This window comes from Mercenaria mercenaria, chromosome 11, assembly GCF_021730395.1.
Source record: "Mercenaria mercenaria strain notata chromosome 11, MADL_Memer_1, whole genome shotgun sequence".
Taxonomy (NCBI): Eukaryota; Metazoa; Mollusca; class Bivalvia; order Venerida; family Veneridae; genus Mercenaria; species Mercenaria mercenaria.
In genome coordinates, this window is record NC_069371.1 from 36,268,249 (window position 1) to 36,292,284 (window position 24,036).

At 36.1% G+C, this 24,036-nt stretch overlaps 1 protein-coding gene across 3 annotated transcripts; it reads right to left on the reverse strand.

The window, feature by feature from the left end:
* Positions 1 to 495: 495 nt before the first annotated feature.
* Positions 496 to 23,940, reverse strand: LOC123531302 (acyl-CoA-binding protein-like). Of its 3 annotated transcripts, none has more exons than XM_053517152.1 (5): positions 23,908 to 23,940; positions 14,365 to 14,479; positions 12,174 to 12,236; positions 4,387 to 4,455; positions 496 to 2,594 (listed from the first exon to the last, which is right to left on the reverse strand). In XM_053517152.1, exons 1-4 carry the CDS (start codon positions 23,923 to 23,925, stop codon positions 4,388 to 4,390), a joined length of 264 nt encoding a protein of 87 aa, XP_053373127.1. In that variant the 5' UTR covers positions 23,926 to 23,940; the 3' UTR covers positions 496 to 2,594; position 4,387. The 3 variants fall into 3 exon arrangements, with proteins under 3 accessions (XP_053373127.1, XP_045168069.2, XP_045168070.2); XM_045312134.2 differs by lacking the exon at positions 23,908 to 23,940 and adding an exon at positions 22,931 to 23,064; XM_045312135.2 differs by lacking the exon at positions 23,908 to 23,940 and adding an exon at positions 22,731 to 22,851.
* Positions 23,941 to 24,036: the final 96 nt, after the last annotated feature.

Genomic DNA, 24,036 nt, shown 5'->3' on the forward strand with positions numbered 1-24,036 from the left:
AGCCCTTTAAACCACTATAAAGGTCCAAAATGGAACCTGTGCAATGGAACTTAGTTCAACACAATGAATAAATGTGTGAAGAATCAAACCACTCCCCTGTGGTTACTGTGATACCAGCTTATATAATAAAACTTAATCAAACCAGGCCGCCAACAGAAGGGTTAGTGCAATAGGAGAGATCGTGTTTGTATACAAACGACCTAAACTTTCTTACAACAACACAAATTATATCAATAATTTTTTGATAAATGGAAAGGTTTGAATATGAAAAATGAAAATTGTAAGTATTTCAAAACTTTTTCAATTTTGAAAATCCATAAATGAGCGAAAAAGTTATTAAAAATTAAAAATTCCGATCCCATACACAAACGTGTACACATTTGTTTTGCCCACCACCAGATAAACAGATGTAAATGTGTGACGACGTCACGGTGATCTCTGCTATAGCTCTATTCAAATAGTTGAGCTGAAGATGCTATAAACCACAAACAAAAATGTTTGTATAAAGTCTTTATTTGATCCACTAATGCCATGATTAAAAGTGAAATAGCAAGAACACACTATAAATTACAATGACATTACATTGTATATTGAGCAGTATAAAAACTTGTATAAATATATATACCAAAGAAATGAAAAAATACTAGTTAAAATATGGATTTTAATTAATATTTATCATGCATAAATAATATGCACAACCATAACGTCTTCTTGTCACGTTATCAAATGGTTTGCAGTAGTATTTGTCAGCACTTCGAAAACAAAACCTTGATTTATTTTAATCAGAAAAAAACTTTTATCTGGTCCAACACTTTGAAGTATTTTAATTATATGATATTATAGAAACAGGTCTGATTTTATACCATTATGAATATTAAAATATTTTAACAATCAATTAATGGCAAAATTCTAAAATGTTGGTATGCAAACACACTCTGCTCGTTATCAAAAAAAGAAAACTTGTAATCGTACATGTATCATTTCCAATTGTAAACAAGATACAAATACTTCATAGGTAGTGTAAAATAAAATGATTAGTGCAATTGGTTAACAAATTGATTTTCAGCAGGATTCTAAAACAGTTTAGGCATAGAAATAAAGCGCCGCAAAACATTTTATAAATCACTCAGAAAGAAAAGATCAAGTGTGAATAGAAGTTTACTCAAAGCTTCATACTGAAGTATTTCTGATTTTTTTTCTATTTCACATTTCAGACAAACAAAATAACTGTAACTTATGTTTACTGATTTTTTTTTCACAGTTTCCAAACAATGTTTTATTGTTTAGCTAATACAACCATCAATGCTTTTGATATCTGGTTCCCATCTTAGCCAAAGACTGTGCTATTTTAGAATTTTAAACACAAAAGCACAATTGTACATTTACTGAACACATAGACTTTGACTTGTTTTCATCATTCAAATATAAAATTATATTCTTTGATGACATCAATGTATAAGTTTAACAATGGTATATCCCTGAACTTCTGTTAACAATCATAACCACCATGTATGACAACAGTTGGTGAAATAAAAAAGTGAAACATCTGAATAATTATATTGAAAAGTGAAAAAGCTCTAGCAAGTAAAATTGCCTTTACCAAAATAGTCCAAAATTAGGCTGGCAGTTTCCAAGTAGACATTTTTCCACACAGCCATATGGAACACTAGTGCTGCCTGCTGGGTCCATGCTTTTTAACAAATCAAGATGGCTTGAAGGAACTTAGTAGAGGGTTATCCAAGGAACATTGCCGTGAAATTATTTGAAATCCGGCCAGGGGTTTCTGAGCAGATTTTTCAAGTTTTGCCTTTTGGATGACACGACAACCAGAATTTTGCATGAATGACCTGGATTTGAAAGGAATTTCAGAGGACCACCTACGGAACTTTACTGTGAAGTTTTGGTTGATACTGGCTTTGCATTTATGCAGAGATATTCTTTAAAGAATGGACAGACATCAGGCATTCAATGTTCCTAAAAGTTCAGCATAAGCCATTTTAATGCATTTAAGTATTCTAAGAATAAAAAGTTACAAGAATTAAGTTGCTTCAAAGAACAATAAATATACAATGAAGTAAATTTCATTACTCTATTATCTAGTGCAAAGAACTATTTCTAAATAGCAAAATAAGGATCACATTTGAAATAGATAACTATAAAGTATTACTGGAAGTATTTTAAAACTTGAATTTTTGCCTACAAAGTATCTAAGAAAAACAACTACACACAATTATTCAAATTTGATTTTGGTCTGTATGTCAATCGTTGTTTATTGCAGAATGTACATAGCTTGAAATTTGTTTAACTGGCAATTAAATTGAGTCATGTTTGAATGTATAATGGATATACTGAAAAAGGTTCTTCAGTGATAAGATGTTAAACAAACCAAAATAAAACCACTTTGTTTAGGTGAAATCACCAAAAATTTAACCATATCAAAATCACTTAGTACAGTACTCTGTGTGTATGTAGAAATAAACGTTTATGGTATTTTGTCAATCCTGCATCTTGCTCTTTGGAAATGGTTCTAGAAATCAAATGATTAAATGATTGCTAATTGGTCATTTGTGTGTCGAATGTCATACTCAGAAATTCTGAAAAGAAAGAAAAAGATATATGTTTGTACTCAATGAAATAAAATCTAAACATAGTTACATGTTAACACTGGTGAATATGTGAACTACTGCATAGCTAACATAATCTTACTTGCTCCATGATGTAAGGCTTGGGATTCAGTTATATATGAGAAGCTTCAAAATCTGGAATATCTTTGATATCAAAGGCCTGTTACTCATTCAACAACAACAAGAGCTGTCCATATGACAGCACGCTCGACTTTTCTCGGTGCTTGACTCTGAATTATGGCTTTGCCAGTAAAAACTTTATAAAACTTAACCAAAATATTCTAAGTTAAAAGGGGAATAACTGTCAAAATCTGAATCAGAGTTACGGGGTTGTTTCTCCTGGTGTAGACTTTGATAGTAAATAACTATTTTAAGTTTCATGTCAAAAGCTTTGATAGTAACAGAGATATTTGACTTTATCAAAAACTTCAACCAAAAATTCTAAGTTAACAAGGGGAATAACTGTGTCAAATTTCAAATCAGAGTTCTGGGGACTGTTTCTCCTGGTGTAGACATTGATAGTAAATAACTGATTTAAGTTTCAAGTCAAAAGTATATCAAAAACTTTTACCAAAAAATTGTTTAAAAGGGGCATAACTCTGTCAACATTTAAACAGAGTTATGGAGATTGTTTCTCCCGATGAAGACTTTGATAGTAAAAAACTGTTTTAAATTTCAAGTCAAAAGCTTTAAAAGTTACAGAGATATTTGACTTTATCAAAAACTTTAATCAACGGCAAGGCCTATGCTGGGTCGAGTGTAATAGCTCTACTTTTTCTTCAAAAAGTCAAGTTAAAAAACTTGTAGAATACTGTATGCTCAACTAGGCTTGGTACTGATAAACCCTATAAAGGTTAATACAAATCCAACTGTTAAGTAGTACAGGAGCTGTACAAACTTCTATCAAAACTAGATGATGCTTTTGTAGAAAAGCACATGTCTCCTCCAAAGCATAGTCGTAATAGGCAGAAGTCAATAGGTGACAGGAGCGAAAGTCAAAGAGACACTGATGGTTGGCTTAGTGACTGAAATGTAATGGGGATCATCTACTCGGCATGTCCAAACATCCCATGAAGTTTCAATGTTCTGGGTCAAATGGCTCTCAGGTTATGGATCAGAAACAACTTTCCATGTTCTGGACCCTCGGAAACGGTTTTCAATGTTCTGGCCCATGTGAACTTGACCTTTGATCCAGTAATCCCAAAAGCAATAGGGGTCATCTGCTCTGCAAGTCCTATCTCTCTAGGTTTGAAGGTTCTGGATCAAATGGTTCTTAAGTTATTGATCTGAAATGGTTTTCCATGTTCTGGCCCCTATGACCTTGACCTTTGACCAAGTGACCCCAATATAAATAGGGGTCATCTACTCTGCATGTCTGCATGACAACAATCATCCTATGAAGTTTCAACATTCTGAATCAAATGGTTCTCCAGTTTTTTATCGGAAATGGTTTTCCATGTTCTGGCCCCCTGACCTTTGATCAAGTGACCCCAAAGACCCCAGAGACATAATAACCCTTAAATCTTTGTCAAAAGATGTTCATCCAGAAAATACTGACAATAAACAAAACTAGTCTTGGTAATAAACCTCCCTACAAAGTTGCTGAAGTCCAACCAGTAGCTTTTAAGAAGCTCAGGCAAGCTTTAATGGATAGTCTCAAACAGATGGACATACAGACAAGACAAAATTGATAAAACTCCCCGCATATTAAGAGACATAATTATACAGCACAACTGCCAGTAGTAAGTAAGACTTAACTTACATTAACATGTTCCTTTAAGCTTCTCTACCAATTCAATATATTTTTGTTCAGCAGCAGACTTTTCCAAACCTACAGAAGAAAATTTTAAGACATAAATATACTTTGTTTTTGGTTCACCAGAAAAAGAAATAAAGCAGACTTTCAATCACAATGGTTTGATAACATATGCAGAGAACTATTAAGCCTTAGCCTGCTAAATTTCTAAAATGGAATGGTCCATCATTCAATTTGGACAGTGCCATTTATTATTCAAAGGGGTGTTCACTGAAAATTTACTGACTGAATAGCGAACAGTGCTGACCATGATCAGACTGCACGCAGTACACGGATGTGCAGGCTGATCTTGGTCTGCACTGGTCGCAAAGGCAAAATCACTTGCCGCCAGCAGGCTAAAGGTTAAGTATTTAAAGCATAAAAATCTTAGCATGTTTTTGTGCTCAGAACAAAACAAGTAAGGGTCTGACTGAAAATTATTACTCTTTGCAGGTTTGAACAGGGTTGTCTGGCATCAACCATTTTAATATTTGTTCATGAATTAGTTGAATATATCGACGAAAGTAGTGAAAGAGGTATTCAATTATTTCTAGAATCTAGATATAAATGAAATCTTATCGTCAATGTTTGTAGACGGTCTTGCACTTGCTGCAGAAACAGTCTGCTTACAAAAGTTGTTAACTGTATTAGACAAATTTTGTATGTGTATAAAAATTAACATACAAAATAAACCTCAAGGAGGGATATTTTCAAAATGTGAAAAATGGACTTATGATAGAGAAGTTATTGGAACGGTTAATTATTATTGTTATATTGGTGTAACAGTTACTTATCAACTTCAACATGCCTCAATGGCAAGTGATCAAGCTTTAAAGGAAGAACAGGTCATTGTACAGGTATTATCGAAATTAAAGGAGTATAGTCAGATACTGCAAAATGTCTTTTACATATTTAGTACTAAAGCCCGGTTGGAAATTTGTCGTAAACCTCAACGGAACTTATTCATATTTACTTTAGGCTTGTACACTTTGTTTGTACAGGAGTGAAAATACTATAAATGGAGTGTTTTAGATTATAAATTGCTAACTAGTGTTAAATATTGTTGTGAAATTTTGAAAATGAATTACAGGCTTGCTTCGAAAATTCAATGTTATTTGTTGATGAAACATTTTGATAATTGCATTCAATTCAGCTAGGTTTCAGGTGCAAGAAAATTATTAGTTATAAATAAAAATATAATGTATTTCTTATAAAATTTGTACAAAGTTTGAAGGGTCAATACCATAAAAATTAACAGACAGCTCAAAGCTGTATTCGTACTGTCAGTATAAGTTTCATTTAATTCACGAGTAATCAAATTAAAATATTAGTTTTGAATTATATTAATGTAAGGAACTTAAACTTTCTCATGCTAAACTAAGCTCTTCCTAAACACAACCTGGAAATAGTGAGAAGCAGATATAACAAGAGCTGTCGGAGGACAGCAACGATCGACTATTCAACAGCCTTGTCAACTGAATGAATATGAAAGTCCAAAAAGGGGCATAATTTTGTAAAATTGCAAAACACGGTTATGGAACCTGTACAATGCACATCAGCTCATGACAGTGTGTGTGTGAAGTTTCAAACTTTCAATCCATTCCCATAAGAGGGTACTGAGATACCAGCTTACATAAAACAAGAGGACAATGATGGTCCTGAATCGCTCACCTGTTCCCACATGACCAAGTTTTGAGTATGACGTCGTTTCTTCTATTATTTGACATAGTGACCTAGTTTTTGAGCTCATGTGACCCAGTTTTGAACTTGACCTAGATATCATCAAGATAAAAATTCTGACCAATTTTCATAAAGATCCATTGAAAAATATGGCCTCTAGAGAGGTCATAAGGCTTTTCTATTATTTGACCTATTGACCAAGTTTTCGAAGGTACGTGACCCTGTTTTGAACTTGACCTAGAAATCATCAAGGTGAACATTCTCACTAATTTTCATAAAGATCTCGTGAAAAATATGGCCTCTAGAGAGGTCACAAGGTTTTTCTATTTTTATACCTACTGGCCTAGTTTTTGACTGCACGTGACCCAGTTTCAAAACTGACCTAGATATCATCAAGTTGAACATTCAGACCAATTTTCATGAAGATCAATTGAAAAATATGGCCTTTAGAGAGGTCAAAAGATTTTTGTAATTTTAGACCTACTGACCTTGTTTCTGACTGCAGTTGACCCAGTTTCAAACTTGACTTAGATATCATCAAGATGAACATTCAGACCAACTTTCATACAGATCCCATGAAAAGTATGGCCTCTAGAGAGGTCACAAGGTTTTTTTATTATTTGACCTACTGACCTAGTTTTTCATGGCACTTGACCCAGTTTCAAACTTTATCTAGATATCATTAAGGTGAACATTCTGACCAATTTTCATGAAGATCCATTCAAGGGTATTGCCTCTAGAGAGGTCACAAGGTTTTTCTATTTTAAGACCTACTGACCTAGTTTTTGATCGCAGTCGACCCAGTTTTAAACATGACCTATCTATCATCAAGATAAACATTCAGACCAACTTTCATACAGATCCCGTGAAAAATATGGCCTCTAGAGAGGTCAAAACGTTTCTTCATTATTTGACCTACTAACCTACTTTTTGAAGGCACATTACCCACTTTCAAACCTGACCTAGATATCATCAAGATGAACATTCTGACCAATTTTTATGAAGATCCATTCACAAGTATGGCCTCTAGAGAGGTCACAAGGTTTTTCTATTTTCAGACCTACTGACCTAGTTTTTGACCGCACGTGACCCAGTTTCGAACTTTACCTAGATATCATCAAGATGAACATTCTGACCAATTTTCATAAAAACCCCATGAAAAATGTGACCTCTAGAGTGGTCACAAGCAAAAGTTTACGCACAGACGGATGACGGACGCTGCGCGATCACAAAAGCTCACCTTGTCACTTTGTGACAGGTGAGCTAAAAACTTAACCAAAAACTGCTATGTCGAAAAACGGGCATAATTTTGTTAAAATGCAAAGTAGAATTATAGAACCTACACAGTGCAAGTCAGATGATGACAGTGAACAAGTGTGTGAAGTTTCAATCCATTCTCATCAGTGGGTACTGAGATACCAGCTTACATACAAAAACTTAACCAAAAACTGCTATGTCGAAAAACGGGCATAATTTTGTTAAAATTCAAAGAAGAATTATAGAACCTGCACAGTGCAAGTCAAATTATGACAGTGAACAAGTGTGTGAAGTTTCAATCCATTCCCATAAGTGGGTACTGAGATACCAGCTTACATACGAAAACTTAACCCAAAACTGCTATGTCGAAAAACGGGCATAATTTTGTTAAAATGCAAAGTAGAACTAGAAAATGCTTTTGTAAAAAAGCGCATGTCTCCCCCAATGCAAAGTCCTATAGGCAAGAAGTCAATAGGGTTCAGGAGCGAAAGTCAAAGAGACACTGATGGTTGGCTGCAATAGGGATCATCTACTTGGCATGTCCAGTCATCCCGCTAAATTTCAACACTCTTGGCCTAGTGGTTCTCAAGTTACTGTTCAGGCTCCTGTGACCTTGACCTTTGATCAAGTGACAAAATAAATAGGGGTCATCTACTCTGCATGTCCAATCATCCTATTAAGTTTCAACATTGTAGGTCAAGTGGTTCTCAAGTTATTTCCAAAAAATGATTTTACATGAACAGGCCACTGTGACCTTGACCTTTAATAGACTGATCCCAAAATCAATAGGGGTCATCTACTCTGCATGTTCAATCATCCTATAAAGTTTCAACATTCTGGGTCAAGTGGTTCTCAAGTTATTGATCAGAACTGGTTATCAATGTTCAGGCCACTGTGACCTTGACCTTTAATGGAGTGACCGCAAAAACAATAGGGGTCATTTACTCTGCATGAACAATCATCCTATGAAGTTTCAACATTCTGGGTCGAGAGGTTCTCAAGTTATTGATTAGAAATGGTTTTTCATGTTAAGGCCCCTGTGACCTTGACCTTTAACAGAGTGACCCTAAAATCATTAGGGGTCATCTACTCTGCATAACCAATCATCCTATGAAGTTTCATCATTCTGGGTCAAGTGGTTCTCAAGTTACTGACCGGAAATGGTTTTCAATGTTCGGGCCTCTGTGACCTTGATCTTTAAGTTAACAGAGTGACCCTAAAATCGTTAGGGGTCATCTACTCTGCATGACCAATCATTCTATGAAGTTTCATCATTCTGGGTCAAGTGGTTCTCAAGTTATTGACCGGAAATGGTTTTCAATGTTCGGGCCCCTGTGACCTTGACCTTTAACAGAGTGACCCCAAAATCGTTAGGGGTCATCTACTCTGCATGATCAATCATCCTACTAAATTTCAAGATTCTGGGTAAAGTGGTTCTCTAGTTATTGATCGGATATGGTTTTCAATGTTCAGGCCCCTGTGACCTTGACCTTTGACGGAGTGACCCCAAAATCAATAGGGGTCATCTACTCTTCATGATCAAACATCCTATGAAGTTGCAACATTCTGGGTCAAGTGGTTCTCTAGTTATTGATCGGATATGGTTTTTAATGCTCAGGCCCCTGTGACCTTGACCTTTGACGGAGTGACCTCAAAATCAATAGGGGTCATCTACTCTTCATGAACAATCATCCTATGAAGTTTCAACATTCTGGGTCAAGTGGTTCTCTAGTTATTGATCAGAAATGGTTTTCAATGTTCAGACCCCTGTGACCTTGACCTTTGACGGAGTGACCCCAAAATCAATAGGGGTCGTCTACTCTTCATGACCAATCATCCTATGAAGTTTCAACTTTCTGGGTCAAGTGGTTCTCTAGTTATTGATTGGAAATGGTTTTCAATGTTCAGGCCCCTGTGACCTTGACCTTTCTCTAGTTATTGATCGGAAATGGTTTTCAATGTTCAGGCCCCTGTGACCTTGACCTTTGACGGAGTGACCCTAAAATCAATAGGGGTCATCTACTCTTCATGATCAATCATCCTATGAAGTTGCAACATTCTGGGTCAAGTAGTTCTCAAGTTATTGATCGGAAATGTTTTTCAATGTTCAGGCCCTTGTGTCCTTGACATCCGACAGAGTGACCTCAAAATCAATATGGGTCATCTACTCTTCATGATCAATCATCCTATAAAGTTGCAACATTCTGGGTCGAGTGGTTCACTAGTTATTGATCGGAAATGGTTTTCAATGTTCAGGCCCCTGTGACCTTGACCTTTGACAGAGTGACCCCAAAATCAATAGGGGTCATCTACTCTTCATGACCAATCATCCTATGAAGTTTTAACATTCTGGGTCAAGTGGTTCTCTAGTTATTTATCGGAAATGTTTTTCAATGTTCAGGCCCCTGTGTCCTTGACCTTTGACGGAGTGACCTCAAAATCAATATGGGTCATCTACTCTTCATGACCAATCATCCTATGAAGTTTCAACATTCTGGGTCAAGTGGTTCTCTAGTTATTGATCGGAAATGGTTTTCAATGTTCAGGCCCCTGTGACCTTGACCTTTGACGGAGTGACCCAAAATCAATAGGGGTCATCTACTCTTCATGACCAATCATCCTATGAAGTTTCAACATTCTGGGTCAAGTGGTTCTCTAGTTATTTATCGGAAATGGTTTTCAATGTTCTGGCCCCTGTGACCTTGACCTTTGACGGAGTGATCCCAAAAACAATAGGGGTCGTCTACTCCAGCAGCCCTACAACCCTATGAAGTTTGAAGGTTCTAGGTGCCCGGAAATGAAGTATGACGTACGTACGTACGGACAGGGCAAAAACAATATGTCTCCCCCAGAGGGTGGGGGGGGGAGTGACATAATTATAGAAGTTTCAATCCATTCCCATAAGTGGGTACTGAGATACCAACTTACATACAAAAACTTAACCAAAAACTGCTATGTCGAAAAACGGGCATAATTTTGTTAAAATGCAAAGTAGAATTATAGAACCTGCACAGTGCAAGTCAGATGATGACAGTGAACAAGTGTGTGAAGTTTCAATCCATTCCCGTAAGTGGGTACTTATTACTGAGATACCAGCTTACATAAAACCGTAACCAAAAATTTCTAAGTCGAAAAAGGGGCATAATTTTGTAAAAAAGCAAAACAGAGATATGGAACCTGTGCAACTGATGTAAGTTTATCAAAGTGAATAAGTGTTTTAAGTTTCAATCCATTCCCACAAGTGGTTACTGATACACCTGCCTATAAACAAGAGGACCATGAAGGCCCTGTATCGCTCACCTGACCTACTGACCTAAAGATTATCAAGATAAACATTCTGACCAATTTTCATTAAGATATGGTCATAAATGTGGTCTCTAGTGTTAACTAGCTTTTCCTTTGATTTGACACGGTGACCAAGTTTTTGATCCCACATGACCCAGATTCGAACTTGACCTAAAAATCATCAAGATTTACATTCTGACTAAGTTTCATGAAGATACAGTCATAAATATGGCCTCTAGAGTGTTAACTAGCTTTTCCTTTGATTTGATCTAGTGACCTAGTTTTTGATCCCACCTGACCCAGATTTGAACTTGACCTATAGATCATCAAGATCAACATTCTGACCAAGTTTCATTAAGATACAGTCATAAATGTGGCCTCTAGAGTGTAAAGCTTTTCCTTTGATTTGACCTGGTGATCTAGTTTTTAACCCCAGATGATCTAATATCAAATTCGTCCAAGATTTTATTGAGGGTAACATTCTAACCAAGTTTCATTAAGATTGGGCCAAAATTGTGACCTCTAGAGTGTTCACAAGCTTTTCCTTTGATTTGACCTGGTGACCTAGTTTTTGACCCCGGACGACCCAATATCGAACTCGTCCAAAATTTTATTGAGAGTAACATTCTGAACTAGTTTCATTAAGATTGGGCCAAAATTGTGACCTCTAGAGTGTTAACAAGCTTTCCCTTTGATTTGACCTGGTGACCTAGTTTTTGAACCCAGATGACCCAATATCGAATTCATCCAAGATTTTATTGAGGGTAACATTCTGACCAAGTTTCATTAAGATTGGGCCAAAATTGTCACCTCTAGAGTGTTAACAGTCAAATTGTTGACGATGGACGACTGACAGACAGACGCACGGACGAAGGACAACGGACACAGGGTGATAAAAAAAGCTTACCTTTGAGCACTTTGTGCTCAGGTGAGCTAACAAAAACATAACCAAAGCGGGATGCTGATGCTGACGTATGGGTGAATCCAATACACATAGCTCTACCTATTCTTTGAATAGTCGAGCTAAAAATACTCCGAAAGAAATAGAATTGGTAAATTATGTTATTCTGGTATAGAGACCAAGGTCCATTTTATTTCAATTTGCCTAAAGCTGTTCAGTATTAGAGAAAAATATGTACCTAAGAAATATTTTGCGACTGCAACTTTTCTTAAGTTTAATATTCTTATGAGCTGCAAGTCTGAAAAGGTTTAGCAATGTAAGAATACTATGCATTCCAAGAACGAATTTTGGAGATGCAGCAGAATGCTGAAAGTATAAACAGTATTTGACTTACCTACCCTTACAAATGTACCTATTACCTACCCTTACCTATTACCTTTGGTAACTTTGACCAAATGTTAAAATTCAGCTTATACTTAATATTTTATCATCGTCTCTGTATCTGTCATAGGTACCAGCCTAATAGTATGTGATTATTGTACAATTGTATATAATCTTGTTATGGGCTGGAGGTCATTCGCAAACAAATACATTGTCATTGTCAACTTTGTTGCCAGCTGTCTTTACAAACCTTTTTTTTTCTCCCATGCATCCCATTTAGCCTTGCCTTTAAAGTCCAGCATACCCGGTCGTTCTGAAAAAGTACAATTTGTTTCCAGTAATATTAAATTTTTGAATCAGTGTTGGAAAGAATGAGGTCTAACTACACAAGAAGGTTGCCCAAATTTATAAATATTTCTCTCACTGAAACTGAACATAAATTATATAGAAAGAACGCATCTACAATTTTGAATGGCAATTACTGTACTTATAAAGTGTAAACAACTAAAACTGAATTAACAAGAGCTGTCAAAGGAGACAGTGTACTTGACTATTTCAATGCTGGATAGTGAAACTTGGCACATCAGAGGAAGCTGGAGCTGTCTTTGGAGTGTTTAATAACGCCAAAAAGTCTCCAATGTGGATGAAGATACTTGACAATCATCAACTTAGTACAAAAGGGACATAATTCAAAGAAAATTTCTGCAAGAGAAATTAATGCATCATGTGACATAACATGTGGCTAATAATGCGGGAAGTTGGAATCAAATCCATTTGGTGACGACTGAGATAGAGCAAAAGTGTATCAGAACTTGAACCAGAAATTCTAAGTAAAAAGGGGGAATTATTCAATACACATTAGTGCAAGAGTTATATACAATGTACATGTACCTTGGTTCATATTCATATAAATGTTTGTGAAAAAAGCATCAATATTAAACTGAAATTTTCGGTAAAAAGGGGACATAAGTCATAAAATATTTGTAATAAGAGTTATGGACCTTGTGTCCCTTGTACCAAATTCTATTATCAGGAACATTTGTGCCACTTAAAATTAATACTAATATCCCTTGATGGATCTCAAAGTGTTATTGACTTGACAGGGGGAAAATCCCTATTGACCTTTGACCTCCAGGTGTTACCTTGACCTTTGAACTAGTGTTCTTGGTGTTGTGCACAACAAGTCATCTCATAATGGAGAGCATTTGTGCAAAGTTATACTATTATTCCTCAGGGGGTAGCAGAGGTATTTACCACACATGAAACAGATCCTATTAGTGAAAAATATTTTTACCATATCTTATGTAATTCAGGTAAATAATTAAACAGATTTCATAATGATTTGACCTAGTGACATTTGACCTAAGCCAAGGTACCCCCGATTCAAACTTGACCTATAATTCAGAGAAAAATAACCAGACAAAGCTTCATGAAGATGAAATAGAAAATGTGGCCTCTAGAGTGTTAACAATGTTTTCCTATTACCTGGTACTGTCTCCTAGTTTTCGACCAAATTACCCAATTTTGAACTTGAGCAAGATCTCATAGGGAAAAAAATTCTGACAATGATTTTGGAAGATCAAATTTAACAACTCCTTTTGACCAAGTGACCTAGTTCAAGATCTCAGGTAACCCAGTACTGAACCTGACTAAGATTTTGAAAAGAAAAACATTGTGACATAGTTTTATGAAGATTAAGAGGTCAGTATGTCTTCTAGGGTGTGAACACAGTTTTTCTATGACCTGCCCTAATTTAAGACCTCTGGTAAAAAAGATTTGAACTTAACTTAGATTTTATAGAGAAAACATTCCCACGATAAAGTAGAAAATGTGGCCACTGCTGTGATAACAAGGTTTTTTCATGATCTGACCTAGAGATCTATTTTGTGAGCTCATGACTGTAACCCCTAGATCTTTTTAGAGACAAACACTCTGGCAAAGGTTTAAAAAGATTAAACAGAAAATGTGTCCCATGAGTGTTACAAAGGTTTTTCTATGCTTAGAGAATCTGTACTTCTAAAAAGCATGATTTGATGGATTTATACTAAATTTATTTTAGGTCGATTGTGAAGCAAGTTCTACAACTATAATAATCACTCTTGACACCTCATTCCTGATGGATATCATTGCCACGAGGGTATGAGAGAAGAGAAACCAGTTACCCTGTTAATGCTGAGCGCCAAGCAAGGGTGCTACTGGTACCATTTTTCACGCCTTTGGTATGACGCAGCTGAGGATCGTACCCACAGCCTCCCGCATCACTGGGCTACCGAGGCGGTCATGATTTGATGGAAGTCATGTATAGGCCTACAAAGTTTCATTGACGCAGGTCATTCCTGACTCAAGTTTCTATTTATAGTTAAAGTGATGTTGGCCTTGATGCTTTGAACCTCTTATAGTTATGTTAATCCGACTCTTAGTTTTTATTATGCCTTACATACCTGTATTAACGTCACCAACTGTGGCCTGTTTGTAAAGAGAATAGAGTTCAAGCAATTGGTCATCAGTAGGCTTTGATGTTAACGCCTTAGCTTCTTCAGCAGCTTTTAGGAATTCCTGTAAAAATGAATAAAAACTATTTTTTGTTTGTATCTTTCGCTGGTTTGGTATTATTAGGTGATGTTATTGCCAATACCAGGTTATATTTCTAATTCAGCAATTCATATAATTATTTATTTATAACCAAATTCTCAATCAACATGTAAGCGATTTTTAGCAAATTTATTTCCATACCCTAACTAAACAGATCAACTAAGTCCCTCAGTCCCTCATCTGACCATGACTATTTGACCGTGACTATATATATGACATAAATGTACACAGAGGATATTACACAAGTGTCTTTTCATACCACAGCACCTTAATTTATAGTTAAAGCCGAAAAACAAGCATACCGCAGCCCCTTTGATGTTACATATGTAAATGCATCCAAGACAAAATGAAATACAAAATAGGAACAAGAGATGACAGAGTGATCTTGGTGCCCACCAATGTGCCATTTTTGGGTGTTCCAAATTTCAAGACTTATTGACTAGCTCAAGGTCAAATTTCATTTCTGTACACAACACTGTGCATATGGTCCAAATTCGAAAGCTGTAGCTTGAGAAATGTGAAAGTAGGTCACTAGGTCAATGTCAAGGTCAAAGTTTGTTTCGGTAAACAATCCTATGCATGTGGTCTAAATTTGAAGCCTGTAGCTACAGAAATGTAAAAGTAGGTCACTAGGTCAATCTTAAGGTCAAAGTTCATTTCGGTATACAAAACAATGCAAGTGGTCAAAATTTGAAGGCTGTAGCTTGAAAAATGTAAAAGTAGGTCACTAGGTCAAAATCAAGATTAAATTCTATTTCGGAATACAAAACTACGCATGTGGTCCAAATTTGAAGCCTGTACCTTCAAAAATGTGAAAGTAGGTCACTAGGTCAATGTAAAGGTCAAAGTTCATTCCAGTACACAAAATTATGCATGTGGTCCAAATCTGAAGGGTATAGCTTGAGAAATGTAAAAGTAGGTCACTAGGTCAAAATCAAGGTCAAATTTTATTTTGGAATACAAAACTATGCATGTGGTCCAAATTTGAAGCCTGTACCTTAAAATTGTGAAAGTAGGTCACTAGGTCAATGTAAAGGTCAAAGTTCATTTCGGTACACAAAACTATGCAAGTGGTCCAAATTTGAAGGCTGTAGCTTGAGAAATGTAAAAGTAGGTCACTAGGTCAAATCAAGGTCAAATTTTATTTCGGAATACAAAACTATGCATGGGGTCAAAATTTGAAGCCTGTATCTTCAAAAATGGGAAAGTAGGTCACTAGGTCAACGTGAAGGACAAAGTTTTTTTCGGTACACAAACCTATGCATGTGGTCCAAATTTGAAGGCTGCAGCTTGAGAAATGTGAAAGTAGGTCACTAGGTCAAAATCAATGTCAAATTTCATTTTGAAACACGGAACTATGCATATGGTCCAAATTTGACGCCTGTACCTTCAAAAATGTGAAAGAAGGTCACTAGGTCAAAATCAAGGTCAAAGTTTTTCCAGTGCACAAAACTATGCATGTGGTCCAAATTTGAAGGCTGTAGCTACAGAAATGTGAAAGTAGGTCACTAGGTCAAAATCAAGGTCAACTCATGTCAAGGTTCATCTTGCCACTCAAAAATATACATGTGGTCCAAATTTGAAGGCTGTAGCTACAGAAATGTGAAAGTAGGTCACTAGGTCAAAGTCAAGGTCAACTCATGTCAAGGTTCATCTTGCCACTCAAAAATATACATGTGGTCCAAATTTGAAGGCTGTAGCTACAGAAATGTGAAAGTAGGTCACTAGGTCAAAATCAAGGTCAACTCATGTCAAGGTTCATCTCGCCACTCAAAAATATACATGTGGTCCAAATTTGAATGTTGTAGTTATTGGCAAGAACATTTTAAAAGCTTTTCCCTATATAAGTCTATATGAGCCATGTGACCCCCGGGGCGGGGCCATTTTTGACCCTAGGGGGATAATTTAAACAAACTTGGTAGAGAACCACTAGATGATGCTACATTACAAGTATCAAAGCCTTAGGCTTTGTGGTTTGGACAAAAAGATTTTCAAAGTTTTTCCTTATGTAAGTCTATGTAAACCATATGACCCCCAGGGCGGGGCCATTTTTGACCCTAGGGGTATAATTTGAACAATCTTAGTAGAAGACTACTAGATGATGTCACATACAAAATAGCAAAGCCCTAGGCCCTGTGGTTTTGGACAAGAGGTTATTCAAAGTTTTTCCCTATATAAGTCTATATAAACCATGTGACCTCCAGGGCGGGGCCATATTTGACCCCAGAGAAATAATTTGAATCATCTTGGTAGAAGACCACTAGATAATGCTTCAAACCAAATATCAAAGCCCTAGGCTCTGTGGTTTTGGACAAGAAGTTTTTCAAAGTTTTTCCCTATATAAATCTATGTAAAATATAGAAATAAACAAAGGGCCATAACTCACTCATAAATTGTTGAACCAGTCTGATTTTCAGGGGGACACAACTAGGGTACCAACACATCATTCTGACAAAGTTTGATCAAAATCCCCCCAGTAGTTTCTGAGGAGATGCGATAACGAGAAATTGTTAACGGACGGACGGACGGAATGACGGACCACGGACGCAGAGTGATTTTAATAGCCCACCATCTGATGATGGTGGGCTAATGAAACAGACACTGGAAGGGTACAGGTGGGTATTGAATGTCAGTGTGACACAATGAACAACAATACTAGAACAAGTAGATGCGTTCAATAAACGCTTGATGCCCCAGGTGGCATCCTTGTCGATACAAAGCAACCTAAGTCCAAAACGAGGTCAAGTTCAAGGTCAAGGTCAAACTGAGGTTAGGTGATGTTTGAAGATGAGGAATGGTCACAGGTTACATCTGCATTAGTATCAAGTCATTCTAGTTAAGGGTATTGATGCTAGACGAAATGGTCCCATTTGGTTAACCTCGTACGGACGGACGGACGGGACAATCACTATATGCCTCCCGCATCAGTAGATGTCGGGGGCATAAAAAACTAAGTGACATAAAATTTTGCAGTTCCTAATTAAAGTTCAGAGGTAAATCTGTTCAAAATACATGAAACATACCAAAACAAGTACCAATGAAAACCTGGAGATAAAAAGTGGTTACCGACTAGGAACAAGGAAATGGAAGAGCTGACCGGGCTGAAGTCAAAAGTTTCCAAGTTCATTTGTGAAATGTAGGCCACAGGTCCATACACAACTTTTTAACAGAAAAAAAATAATTCATATCAATTCAATTATGTGAATGCAACCTTAAAATCTTAATAGAGGGTAAGATAATAATCGCAGTTCTAATTGACTATCTACCTATTATAGACTGACTACATATCTATATATATAATAGACAATTCGTACACATGTATTCACAGCCAATATCCATTTTTATTTTGGCAGAGGGATTATAGGAATGGTCTGTGTCCGTCCGTCCTTCCGTCCATAACAAAATCGTGTCCGGTCCATATCTCCTAAACCCCTTGAAGGATTTTCATGAAACTTGGGTCAAATGATCACCTCATCAAGACGATGTGCAGAACCCATCAGTCAGCCTTGTCAGTTCAAGGTCAAGGTCACAACTCAAGGTCAAAGGTTTGAGCCTTCCATTTTGTGTCCGCTCTATATCTCATAAACCCCTTGAAGGAATTTTATCAAACTTGGGTCAAATGATCACCTCATCAAGACGATGTGCAGAACCCATGAGTCAGTCATGCCGGCTCAAGGTCAAGGTCACAACTTAGGGTCAAAGGTTTGAGCCTTCCATTTTGTGTCCGCTCTATATCTCCTAAACTCCTTGAAGGATTTTCATCAAACTTGGGTCAAACGATCACCTCATCAAGGCGATGTGCAGAACTTACGTGTCAGCCATGTCAGCTCAAGGTCACAACAGTTTACTGAAGGTCAAAGGTTTGAGCCTTCCATTTCGTGTCCGCTCTATATCTCCTAAACCCCTTGAAGGAATTTTATAAAACTTGGGTAAAATGATTACCTCATCAAAACAATGTGCAGAAATTATGAGTCAACCATGCCAGCTCAAGGTCAAGGTCACAACTAAGGATCGAAGGTTTGAGCCTTCCATTTTGTGTCCACTCTGTATCTCCTAAACCCCTTGAAGGATTTTCATCAAACTTGGGTCAAATGATCACCTCATCAAGAACTCATGAGTCAGCCATGTCAACTCAAGGTCAAGGTCACAACTGAAGGTCAAAGGTTTCAGCTCTGTATCTCCTAAACCCCTTGAAGGATTTTCATGAAACTTGGGTCAAATGATCACCTCATCAAGACGTTGTGCAGAATTCATGAGTCAGCCATGTCAATTCAAGGTCAAGGTCACAGCTAAAATCAAAGGTTTACCCTTTCACTATCCATAGCAGTGGTGGGGGATTTAGCTGTCTTTCAGACTGCCTTGTTTAAATACATAAATGCAATAACTTTCAAATACTATATGTAGCGTACTAAGCATAGTGTGCAAATATACATTGTGTAGTGAGCTCAACGTATATAGTTTTTCGTTTCGCTTCGTTTTTCTTGCTATACTTTATAGATATTTAAAATGTATATGTTCAAAGGTGTTTATAAATGTGGATCTGTCATTATAACCTTGAAACCTGAAACTAAAATGAAAGCAAATACATGTGCCTGTATTAGCAAAAGATGCATGCACAAGCATTTGGCACAGGTTAATCTAATACTGACTAGACAACAAAGAGTAATATATATTAAGTACTTGTACATGACATAAGGTTACAAAATCCAGAAAATGAGGGGTTTGTAATATTATACATGTAATGTCCTGGTATATATTTCTCTCGGAGATCATTATACAAAGGACATATAAATTAAGACAAAATGTTACTTAGCCCATCCTATACAATACATTCACAGTAAAAGCAAAGTCAGGATCGCTTCAAGCCTTGAATTAGATATTTTAATTGAAATAAAATAAACCGATGCTATAGACCAAGTTTGATGAAGATCTATCAAGACTGAAGCAGTTTATGAGCAGAAGTTGTTTCAAGGTTTTCCAATTTCTTTAGCTCTAGCAGCCCTCATAACTAGCCAAATGAACTCATTTGAAAAAAGCTTACATGCAAAAACTTGCCATGACGAAAAAGGGGGCATAATTTAGCAAATAAGCAATATAGCATTGTGGAATCTGTGCAATGTAAGTCAGTTTATCACAGTGTGTGAAGTTTCAATCCATTCCCACAAGTGGTTACCGAGATACCAGCTTACATACAAAAACTTTACCAAATCGGGATGCAGATGCAGGTTAGAGTTATGGTTCTTGGCCTACATAGTTCCCTAATGTTCCCAAGTGTGCAAAGTTTCAAAGCTGTAGCTCTTATAGCTTTTTTAGAAAAGGTGACCTAAACAAAAAATTTAACCAAGAAACTCAAATTTTCTATGTACAAAAAGGGCCATAATTCTGACAAAATGCAAATCAGAGTTATGGTTCTTAAACTAGGTAGTCCCCTAATGATGATAAACAAGTGTGCAAAGTTTCAAAGCTGTAGCTCTTATAATTTTTGAGAAAAGGTGTCTGATTTCCTGAATTATATTCCTTTGAATTTACATGTTTGTGGAGGTAAATATTTACTACACTTAGCTGAGAGTTATTCTTTGCTCTTTAGACGGACAGCTGCTACACACTTGGTCATTGTATGGTCAACAGACTTTTATTTACCAAACTTCACATAAGAGTTATTTTTTGCACTGAAAAGTAGTCTCATTTTTATCAGTCATCCATGAAAGTCATTGTGAGTTACGGTATGTTTTTCTGCATTACTGTCATAGTCATTCTGGATTAATTCTGAATTAGTGTCATTATCATTGTAGTTACTTGATTCAAAGTCATTCTGAATAAAGGTCACAGTTATTCTAACTTGTGATCGCAGTCATTTTGACCTAAGGGCATAGGCATTCTGAACTTGATTCGAAGTCATTCTGAATAAAGGTCACAGTTATTCTGACTTGTGATCGCAGTCATTTTGACTTAAGGGCATAGGCATTCTGAAATTCTAACCCCTAGAACAATTGCTTACACTTCTATTTTGGCCCAGCTACACTGACACGGGTGTACTTTCTTTGAGGTACAGTAGTTGCCCCCCGACCTACACTTCATTAGGAAAAATGTTGAAGTCTTGATATACACCAAACCTGCACCACTTTGTATGTATAATGTAAGTTCTACCGGGAGCATGCTTCCAATCACTCCTAGTACAGTGGCTTACACTTCCATTTTGGCCTAGCTATGCCCCTGAATTATGAATTTCGCCAGAAAGCACCATATTTTGCATTTAGAATGTAAAAATCTTCCGGGGGAGCATGACTGCCCCCTCCCCCACTTAACACCCTAAAACAGTGGCTTACACTTCCATTTTGGCCCTGCTACCCACTTGAAACTGGTGTACTTTCTATATGGTACAGTAGTTCCCCCGGGCCTACAGTTTATGAAAAAGTTTAAAGGTCTAGATATACACGAAAAACACACCAATTTGTATCTTTAATGTGCAATTTTTCCTGACCCGGTCACCCCCCTAGGACAGTGGCCTACACTTCCATTTTGGCCTTGCTAAAATCCGAAATTATGAATTTTGCTAAATACACCATTTTGCATTCTAATTATATGCAATTTTTATGGGGACATGCCAAAACCCAGGCAGTGGCATATACTTCCATTTTAGCCTAGCAAAGCCCTTGAATTATGAATTTCGCTAAAATGCATCATGTTTAATCTGGAATGTATTTTTTTCTGGGGAAACATCCCCCTATCACCCTTAGAACAGTGACTTTTACTTCCATAACGGTCCAGCTACGCCTTTGACACTGGTGTACATTCTAAATTGTACAATAGCTATCCCGGGTCTACGCTTCATTTTGAAAAATGAAAAACATAAAAGTCCTGATATAAACCAAAAAGCACCATTTTGCATCTATAATGTGAATATTTTCTGTGGAAGCATGCCATACCCTCCTTTGGCAGTGGCCTACAATTCCATTTTAGCCGAACTACACCCCTGAACTATAAATTTCAAGCTTTAGGTCTTGGGATTCAAAGTTGCATTCATATTATAGTATTATAAAACATTGGGCCAGCATCATTTACAATGTAAATTATATTTTATCACACGCTACAATATAAAATGATTACATTGTTTATTCTTAATAAACAGTTTCAATATAGATTTTTAATAAAACACATCTCAAAATAAAACAACTACTGAGTTATCACATTCATTATTGTTGCAAGACACAAAATTTAACATTGACTAAAGTTTTACAATCATTAAACATGTTTTAAAATTCTCAAACCACCATTAGAACAGATTCCAAGCTTATCAAATTGGTCAGTGCCATTAATTCACATTATCTGATTCTTAATGGGACATCATGCTGACAAGACAACAAGCCTGAAAGTTCCAAATCAAAATTGATTCTCCAGCTACCCCTTGTCCTATAACTGTACTGTTTTTTTTTCAAATTTATTCAATTAAAAATGAGTATCAACAACACGAGTGTTTGCTTTACCTTCTCAATAAATAAAAATACCAGTACTGGTACTGATGATAAACCCAACAGAAAATGAGGTTTTTTACCTGTAACTTTTTTATTTCTGCAATTTGTAATCAATAGCTGGTATCAAAATAAAGCTTAACATTTGCTGAAAACTTTACATTATTCAAATTTATATTCAGTTAGCAAACTCACACGAAGTGAGGCCCTGAAAGGGGTTAGTAAAATGGGGACTGTAAGCAGGCTGACTGATGATAAATTCGAACACTTTGTCATTTACAAAATTTTCTTCGTAGTATTATATTGAAACTTTCCCCAAAAAGCAGCAACAGTAATTCCTGATCAAGTAATGAAAAGTGACCCAATGTCAGGCCTTCATGTGGCGACAGTGAGCATGCGCAAAAAAAACACCCTCTTCCCCAGTAATTTTGGATAAATATTTTTTATACAGATAAATGTAAGTCATTTATTTATACAGAATATTTACCAATTTTGTTTTTATTTACATCAGTTGGTGTTGTAAATGGAAACTATTGGATGGTGTATTCAATTTTATAAATAACTAATTGCAATCAAATATTTCCAAGGTGGTCGACTTTATCATCTTTCCGGGTTTATCATCAGTACCAGTAAACAAAAAAATAAGTTTTAACTAGATTATGGGGAGTTGCTATGACGCCGATTATCGGATATTCAAAAGCGAAAGTAGACTGCTCTCAATGTCTGTGTAACACACAAAAACTAACTTGGCTATGGAAATTGAAGTACAAAATCTTCCACGAGGCCGTTATCTTTTGGGTTAAAATCTGTAACATCAATCGATCACAAGGCGTGAGTCACAAATTATTTCCATATATTAAAACAAGCCAAGTTATAATCACTGTCAGTTTCCACTATCATGAAAACAAAAAGGTTTTCAAATATTTTAATTCTTTCCTCTACTTACTTGAGTCATTTTATTCTGATTTTTTTGTTTTTTGCTATACCCTAACAATCTTGAAAAATCTAAAAAATAATCCAGCACACCCCGACGCATAGAAGAGCTTTCAAGGGAAGTAACTATGAGAAATATTACAACCCGTACCATACCGTACATGAGATCTCAAGATATAAGATCAAGCACTACCATTGATTTTCCCATAGAATTTCATGATAAAAATGACTTGTCACATACCTAAAATTTAGAGATGGCAATTAGATAATGTTTCTTTTAATAAGTCAACATGTCAGACACAAGAAAATAGTAATTTTATATCTAGGTTTATCCAATTCAGTTGGAAACACTTTGATAGTAAGTATGTATAAGTAGGTAACTTTATTTAAAGTGGATAATATATACGACTTTGGATACATATTTTCAAAACCAATTAACAATATGGTCCGCTGTATACAATGGATAGCTATGTACAGAACATCAGTTTGTTATATCTGTTTATAGTTTATTACATGTCTGTTTGATTCAAACAGACATGTAATAAACTATAAACAGATATAACAAACCTGATAGGAGAACATTATATATGGAAAAAAACAACAACAATGAATCAGTTAAATATGTACAACCTAAAAATCTAAAATATGACAAGAAGAGCTCAAAATATGACAATATGACTTGATGAATGGCATGTATAGGCCAAATGACACTTACTATTCTAAAGTGACAACTGAAAGTCAAGCATTCTGTCAGACACTTGTAAAACATTCCAAATTTCACAGAAAACATTGTTTTGCTTGATTTTGACACAAATTTTATGACTGTAAACATTACCTTTTTATCAAATCAACTTATGCCTCATTGTCTCTTAGTGGCCTCCCTACACTTTTTCAACCTATCCAAAGCCGCGTTTCTGTAGATAAAGATATCTAACCTAAAGAGAATAGAAAATTGAATATACATGCATTTCAGCTATTGTAAATACTTACCAAAGCAACAACTCTCATCCAAATTCCAAGCTCCTTGTTCCATTTGATGTATTATGTCACAGTGTCTTTGTTGAATTGCACATAGAGACCAAATGCCCATTGACACCTATTCTAAAGTGACAACTGAAA

Excerpts from the sequence above, each read along its gene's own strand:
- LOC123531302 (XM_045312134.2), bottom strand. The coding sequence starts at position 23,020 with ATGCGTCGGGGTGTGCTGGATTATTTTTTAGATTTTTCAAGATTGTTA. Across the intron at positions 12,237-14,364 it reads AGTTGGTGACGTTAATACAG|AACGACCGGGTATGCTGGAC; the intron begins GTATGTAAGGCA and ends GTACTTTTTCAG. Across the intron at positions 4,456-12,173 it reads TGCATGGGAGAAAAAAAAAG|GTTTGGAAAAGTCTGCTGCT; the intron begins GTTTGTAAAGAC and ends TTTCTTCTGTAG.